General features: G+C 56.1%; 1 protein-coding gene across 1 annotated transcript; it reads right to left on the minus strand.

The window, feature by feature from the left end:
* Positions 1-2538: 2538 nt before the first annotated feature.
* Positions 2539-6062, minus strand: DLX2 (distal-less homeobox 2). The gene is made up of 3 exons (XM_017538223.1): positions 5300-6062; positions 4629-4813; positions 2539-4034 (listed from the first exon to the last, which is right to left on the minus strand). Exons 1-3 carry the CDS (start codon positions 5697-5699, stop codon positions 3633-3635), a joined length of 987 nt encoding a protein of 328 aa, XP_017393712.1. The 5' UTR covers positions 5700-6062; the 3' UTR covers positions 2539-3632.
* Between the last annotated feature and the right edge of the window lie 2071 nt (positions 6063-8133).

Genomic DNA, 8133 nt, shown 5'->3' on the forward strand with positions numbered 1-8133 from the left:
TTGGAAGGAGATTACAATGGAGATTTATGTGTGTTCTGAGCGCCGCTAGTTTCCCAGTGTAGAGAGCTGAGATCGCTGCTTCCCATTTCCATTTTTCATTCGCGCTTTGCGAAGCTCAGTAGAGCACGGGGGGAGCGTGTCTGCGCGGCGGCGGGCTGATCACAGGGCTCCGTGTCTCCGGGAGGGCCTGGAGACTGTGAGAAAGGCTTGCCAACGCGTCGCCCCCGGCGGGGCTGGAGCCGGCCCCCGCCTCCAGGAGCCAGGCTTTGTTTCCTCCCTCGTCCACCCCTCCCCGTTTCCGCCCCCTCACTTCTGGGACCTCAGCGCGTCCTTGCGATCCCTTCTCTTAGCCCTTCTCCTCCACTGCGGAAATACCCTCTTCCTCTGGTCCCAGCACCCTCCTGCTCTAGGCTTCGCAGGCTCCCTGGGAAAAGGCGCACCGTGGCCCAGCCAGACCCCGCCGTCACTGGGTGCCAGGTTAGGTGACTCCGGCGAGTCTGTGGGGCCTTAGCCCACCCCGGAGCTGGGGGCGCCCGCCCTCCCGACTCCCAGGCTTGGCTCATGCCAAGGCCTGTTGCGTGATTCCAACTTGGGCTGACATTCCCTGCCCCGGGCGCTCCAGAGTAGGCCTCTTAATCATCTTGTCTGCCGCAGATCCTCGACACCAGCCAATTTACTGCCCCGTCTCTCCCCGCTGGTTTCGGGAGGAGGGAGGGGAATGCGCGCAAAGGAGGGGAGGGCACAGTCAGCCTCAGGAGGAAGGCTGGCACCAGTTACTGGCACTCAAAAAACCACACAGAATTTGGAGATGGGTTGGGGGTGCTGGACAGGGATGGGTGTCTGCCAGGCAGCGGTTGCTTAGGGAAACCCGGGATCGTAGGTCAATGGGCTTCAACCCAGGCCTTCCTAGCCTGAGAAAACAATGCAAAAATGCAATGGGACACTGGATTGTGTAGCCTCCCTGCTTTTTCCAAAGCCGCAACTCTTGTAAACCAGACTCAGAGCAGGCCCCAAAACAATCTGCCCGGAAAAGTCAGGATTCCCCTCAGGATGATGCTACTGAGCCCAGACAGTCACCTCAACCCCGTGTCTGGCTTTGGCAGATAAGTTGAAAACACACAACACAGATGGCCTCATCCTAGAGGAGAGGAAGCCTGGACCTGGCAGGCGAGGCTCTGTGGCTGGTGCCCAGACCTCTGGAGTAGAGGAGAGCCCCTTCAGAGGGCATGGCTGAGATTCAAACCCCAGGTAGGAAGGCGCTCTCCCAGCCCCAGGAAGCTGCTCTTCCCACAAGGTGAAGTTGGAAAGCCTCTGGGTAACTGGGTTTCACACCCCTCTCTGGGGGCACTGTATTAAATTTAGTCAGTTGTTACCATGTGCCAGGCACTGTTACATTGCTGTCTTATTAAATGCTCACAACTCCAAGCTATAGCTGTTAATATTTCTCCTTTCTTACAGATCTGCAAACTGTAACACTGGGTGGTTAAATGGGTTGTCCAAGGTCACACAATCAGTGATGAAGCCAGGAAGCTTCCAACTGTGCGGCCTCGGGCTTTCAGGAAAGGAACTTTTAGTTCAGGCCTTCATTAACCCCTGGCCTTTGTAGGGAATGCCAGAAAGAAAGGTCATCTCCAAAGTTGGAAGCCGGTTGTGTGGGCCCAAGGTAGAAAGCAGAGCCCAACGGTATGTGGACCTTTCCCCCCAAGAGTATGAAGTGGCAAGATGCCACTCTCATACCAGTGTATTTAAGTCTGTGTATGTATACATGAGTGTGCATATGTGACTTTGTCTATCAGTGTGTAAGCGTGTGAATGCGAGTGTGCATGAGTTCGTGTGTCAGTGTTATAAATGTGTGAAGCAGTATGAGTGTGTGATGTTACGGTGTTGGAATGTATGTCATTGTGCGTGCACCTGAGAATATTTGAGCAGGAGTGTGAATGTGAGAGTGTATATGAGTATGTGTGGGTGAGTGTGTGCTAGTATAGACTGGGCCTGTGACAGTGTGCTCAGTGTGATTGTGTGTGTGCACGCGCGCTAGCATAGTCCCGTGCGTTGGGGTCGCCTTGCATTCCAGAGCAGCCAACCGTGACTCACAGAGTTCTCAGTTCAGTCCCGAAGTGAAGCGGGACAAACGGCCGGGAGAGTTCAATGTAGGGGTCCGACCCTCAGGCTGCTGCAGAACTCAGGTCCCTGACGCGAGGTCCCCCGTGGCCGCTCGGATGCAGGGCCTGGCCATTGCGGCGGGCGCGGGGGCGGTGGCGCCGGCGCCGGAGGGTCGGGGCGGGTGGAAGCTAGAGCCGCTCGGAGCTGAGTGAGTCACCGCGTCTCGGGCCAGCGAACCCCTCGCGGGGACTCGGGAGGGGGCAGGGCGTGAAACCCGGGTGCAGCTCCACGCCCAGTGCTCCTGTCCTCGCGTTGTCACAGCCTCGGAAAGATGTAAATGTCGCTTTCGGCCGACTGGCTTCCAGGCCTGGGCAGCGGCTCGAGCTCTGAGCACGTGACTGACCGGACCCTGGCACCAAGGAAAAAGCGCACACATCCAATGAAAACAATAATTTATTTAAATAATCTCTTCATATTGTAAAATCAACATTGAGTATGTTGTTTTCATAATAAATAACCCCAAAATACCTTTCAACAACAAAGACTTTAGGATACGACAAAACAAATCCAAATCAGTAGCTTAATTTAACTGAAGTGTTTTTAAAGGAAAAAATTAAAAGGAGGGTTTGCTGAGGTCACTGCTAAACTGCAGTTTTCACAACTGGGAGTTTACAAAAAAGTCTGAAAACATGAGTATTTTTATACAAATAAATCAGTGGGTAAATCTGCACAGACACCTTTATTTACAAACTCCGTGTCCAAGTCCAGGCTAATAATCCTGAATACGTTTTAAAAAAGATAATTTAAACACATTTTTTTTGCAGTGTTCACATTTTAAAAAATCATTTTTTTCAACATCAAAATGAGGTCATCCGCAAAGGCACCTAAACTTTTAAAAAAATAAAAATAAAAAAATTCCACTGGTGATGGATGAGGAGAGAGCTGAGGGAGCATTCCTGGGGGAACGCGGTCGGGGAAGAGAAGGGATGGGGGGCTCCGAGGGCTGGGAACTGCAGGGAGGAAAGAAGCTGCGGGCCGCTGGGTCAAGGGGCCGTGTGGGGGAGGGCGGGCAGGCAGGACCCGGAGGTCAGTAACTGCAGCGTCCGAGCCGAGCCCGGGGGCGGGTGAGGAGAAAGGGGCCTCTTAGCGCTCAGGAAGCCTCGCGGGCGGGGGAGGCGTCCCTCTCAGACCCAGCTCTCAGTCCCTTGCGAGGAAAGCGCCGGACAGGCTCACCCGGCGGGAAGGGAAGGCAAGTCTGAAGCGGGGCTCGAAGCAGCCGAGACCCGGGGCTTAGGTCAGAAATTTGGCCTTTTAGGGAGGCCTTCGCCAAGCTGCTGTGCTGTTCCTCCCAGAGAGGGTCCCGCTTGGTGGCTCCGGAAGTGAGCAGGGCCTGGGGCGAGCCACTGCAGGTCGCAGCCTCCAGAAGAGGAGGGTGGCGACAGCCGGCCGGGAGGAGGGAACCCCGGCTCGCGGTGAGCACTGAGAATAACTGGTCTCTGCTCCCAGTCTCTGGCGCATTCTCCTTGGGGTTAGAAAATCGTCCCTGCGCTCACCGGGGCGCCCCCGCCGCCATGATGGTGGTGGTGGTGATGGGGCTGCGGGGTCTGAGTGGGGTGCAGCAGCGGCGCGGTGGCCTGCAGGTGTGAGGCGGAGCCCGAGGCCTGGTGGTACCACGGGTAGTTGCCCAGAAAAGCCGAGGCCGCGCTGCTCGGGCTGGAGCCCGAGCTGCCGGCTCCGCTGCCGCCACTGCCTGGACCTCCGCCACTCGCCATCCGCTGCGGCGCACCAAAGTCCCAGGAGGCCGGCGCCGAGACGGGCGGCGAAGCACAAGGTGGGGAAGCGCTGGCCCCAGGGTGCTGCTCCGACGGGATCTCACCGCTTTTCCACATCTTCTTGAACTTGGACCGGCGGTTCTGGAACCAGATTTTGACCTTTGAGAAAAAACGACCCGAGCATTAATGGAGGAACCTAGTCTGGGGGCAGTAGGGGTGAGAAGAGGAGAAAAAAGCGAGCACCCGCCTGCAGCCCACTCAGACCCCGCAGCCCCATCACCACCACCACCATCACGGCGGCGGGGGCGCCCCGGTGAGCGCAGGGACGATTTTCTAACCCCAAGGAGAAAAACCGCCGGCTAGAGCTGGGCAGAGGGCGCCCCGGGCTGGCGGCGGCCTCCGAGGCTCTGCCGGTTCCTGCTCCCTGGGGAGGAATCGTCAAAAGGCCAGGACCGCTGTCGTGCACTGTGATGATGGTGACACCGGGAGGGTCAGGAGAGCGTTATTTTACCCGCTTAATCAGTAGCGAGAGGTAAGGGATTTCTCTCCACCCGGTCCCTTTCCTTCCCTCCCAAGAGGCGGCCCCTTGGGATTTCCAGTCTTGGGCCTAGAAGCTTAGGCCGCCTGAGACGCGGTCCTGGAAATCCTTAAAACTACTTAAAATGAACTTTAAAAAGTATTGTTCCGAACCCGCCTGCTTCCCAGCCTTGTCAGGCCCGCGCTTTCACCGCCCCCGCAGGCCGCAAGCCCCACCTGAGTCTGAGTGAGGCCCAGGGACGCCGCCAGCTCGGCTCGCTCCGGCAAGGCCAGGTATTGAGTCTTTTGGAAACGCCGCTGAAGAGCTGCCAGCTGGAAACTGGAGTAGATGGTGCGGGGTTTCCGGACTTTCTTTGGCTTCCCGTTCACTATCCGGATTTCAGGCTCGAGGTCCTCCTTCTCTGCAACCATACCAGACTATGAGAACCGCGCAACCTAGGGGTCCTCGAGTTCCCGCCCTCTTGGAGGGCCTGGCGGCGGACACGGCCTGAGCCACGAGGCGGGTGCACGGAGCTGTGGCGCCACGGCAGGCGCAACTTCGCTGCGCGCGGACTGGAGCCACCACGGACCCCGGGAGCTGAACCCTTCAGGGAAGGGGGAGACAAGCACACACCCAAGAGAAGCAGGTGGCAGGGAGAAGCCCTTGAGACGCAGGCAGAGCACGCCCACTTGGCCCTTGAGGCCACCAGGTCTCACCAACCGAGAGTGGGACGTAACCGAAGACCTGCGACAGATTGGAGGCTGGGGAGGGTAAAGGGCACGAACGGGTGGTGAGCAGGCAGCGTGAAAATCCAGGGCTTCCGACGGCCTCCCGCCCCAAACACGTTTACCCATCTATCCCATTAACTAGCCTGACTCGACACTCTCGATGCCAGCGTGATGCATACCAGGCTCATTGTTGGCTGGGGACGAACTGGTTCCATAGGGAGCGTAGGAGGTGTAGGCGGCGGTGTAGCCCAGGTCGTAGCTGCTCTTGGCGGAGTAAGGGACGTTGTTGAGGCCGCTGGCTTGGTACTGGTAAGAGCCCATGTGCGCGTAGGGCGAGCCCCCGCCGCCGCCACCGCCCACCGGGTGCTGCTGGTTGGTGTAGTAGCTGCTGTCCGTGGCGGTGGACACCGGAAGGGTGGGCGACTCCTGGGGCTTGTGGAGGCTGCTGCTGCTGCTGTTGTTGCCACCCGGGCCGGCACCGCCGCCGCTCGGGGGCTGCTGGTGCTGGTGGTAGGTGCTGGAGGCGGCGATCTGGGTCGAGTGCATATCAGCCACCAGACTGTCAAAGACTCCAGTCATCCTGGCCCGGGACGGGAAAGAGCAGGGGTGGCGGGTGCACAGGGGAAGCCAGGCGCCTCCTCTGTCTCTTCTGGTCCCCTCCAGCAGCCAATGTAATTACGGGGGTGGTGGTGGGGGAAACAAGAAATGAGGCAACCGTCTAGGCGCCTCCTCCTCCGGGGGAGGCGATCACCGTGCACTGCTCTGGACAGCTGCCGCTGGTCGCATCCTTTTTCGGCCTCTGGGCCCTCTCAGCTCCTTGCCCAGCTCGAGCGCGGGCTGGGATGGGGGGCGGGCAACGGAGGGGGTAGGGGTGACGGGGCCGGGTCTGGGCTCTGGGAGGCGGGAGCAGGTGAGCGGCCCTGAGCGGCTTTACGATTGTCTGCCAGGCGGGCTCCTGCAGTGTGGGCATTTAACACTTGTCACGTGAGCGCAGTCGACGTCACCTAGCAACAGCCAATCAGAAGCAAACGGCCGCGGAGCTCGGGGAACGCCCAGCCAGGGGTCGGGCGCACTCGGCAGGCGCTGTGGCTGCGGCTGCTGCGGCGGCGGCCCTGGGTGCAAACAGACTGCTGCGAATGTGAGCAGCGAGGCGAGGGACCGAGGAAGCGGGGAGTCAGCGTGGCCTGCAGCAGGAAGACAGAAGGCCCAGACAGACTGGCGTTTTGCCTCGGAGGAAGAAGTGGGGTCCTCCATCCCATTGGGTGTGCAAGTGCCAGTTCCAGTGATTCGTTCTTCCTGTCGGAGGTCAGTTTTCGAGCACATTAAAGTACAGCGGTGGCGAGAGTCCAGCCAACTCTATCTCCACTTTTCCTCGAAGTGTCTGGCACTTACTCTTTTTAGCCACTAGGCACTTGACATAGTCAATTGATTTAATTATTCACAAACCACATTTAATGCCCGCTTCCTAACCAATCCACAGGGATATTAGGACAATTAATTAGATAATATTTAAACGGGGTTTCCTTGTTGCTTGAAAGGCAAGCCGTATAAACTTAAAAGCATTATTGCTAATAGCATGTGTGAAACCACTTTCCCTGGTTACTTCCCGACACGCGAGGCTCTGAGTAATTATATATGTTTGACGGGTAAGTGACACCCTAAAAGCTATCCCTAGGACTGCCTCCTTCGGGTGAAAAGGTTCACCAGTTGGCCTTGAAAATGCGTTCGATGCTCTTGCGAAAAAGGAAATAGGATAATAGGTGAGATTATAGATTTATCAAGTCTAGAGACTAGATTTATCACTTCTCTGTAAACTTACAACAAATACAAAAAGTTTTATCTGGTTTGTTTAATTTAACCCAGTTCTACACTTTTGCACTTTAGGACCCTGTTCTACCCTATCGCAATTTTTTCTTCTCCTTTTCCTGTTTTTTTGAAAAATCGGAAATGGCGACTTCCTCTGTCTCTCTATAACCCTGTTGTTGGAAACCTTGGCCCGACGCTGATGTACCCACGACCTGCTGGACTCCAAAGTCCGAAGTTCCAGCGGCAGCACTTGCTTTGTGGCGCCACCTGGTGGGCAGTGTGCGAGGTTGCGGCGAGCGGGGTAGACGGTGTAATCACGCCCAGGCGCCAGCCTCTGAAACCCCCAAATGAACAAAATAGTAATTAAAAGCCACAAAATTGTGCTAGTGCGCACCATCTGAAGCATCCTTTCCTAAAGACATAACATATCGCTGAAAGAACTTGTTACAACAACTGTCTGATAGAAAACAAGTCGATGCCTTCAAAAATATGATCTTCGGTCTTCTTCCCCAGAAAAAGCAAGTGTGTAATTAAAACTCCAGCATTCACACAGAGAAATAATGAGATAGGTAATGCGCCTTCAAGTCTACCTGGATTTAGTTCCCAGCCTTTTTTTGGTTAAGGAAGGCCCCTAGATGGAAAGAGCCAGCTTATGAGAAACAGTTGGAGGTGGAGCTCACCCCCTACCTAACTGCATTGCTTTATGCGGCTCTCTGCCTACTTTGTGGGCCTCAGCTGCAGAACTAACCTCCCCAATATTGAAACGTGATTGCCTTTTGGCATATTGACTTCAAATTCCAACTCTGTCATCACAGCGATAGGTGCTTTGACTTAATATAGACCATAATTTTCCTGAAAAAGACAATTAAAAAAACCCAACCACCTGCTGGGCACGGTGGCTCACGCCTGTAATCCCAGCACTTTGGGAGGCTGAGGCGGGCAGATCACCTGAGGTTAGGAGTTACCAGCCTGGCCAACATGATGAAACCCCACCTGTACTAAAAATACAAAAATTACCCAGGCATGCTGGTGGGCGCCTGTAGTCCCAGCTACTTAGGAAGCCGAGGCAGGAGAATTGCTTGAGCCCGGGAGGCAGAGGTTGCAGTGAGCTGAAATCATGCCATTGCACTTCAGCCTGGGTGACAGAGCGACTCTGCCTCACAAGAAAAAAAAAAAGCCAACCACCGTGACTTCTCTCTGTTCTTTG

This window comes from Cebus imitator, unplaced genomic scaffold (assembly GCF_001604975.1).
Source record: "Cebus imitator isolate Cc_AM_T3 unplaced genomic scaffold, Cebus_imitator-1.0 Scaffold110, whole genome shotgun sequence".
NCBI classification, from domain to species: domain Eukaryota; kingdom Metazoa; phylum Chordata; class Mammalia; order Primates; family Cebidae; genus Cebus; species Cebus imitator.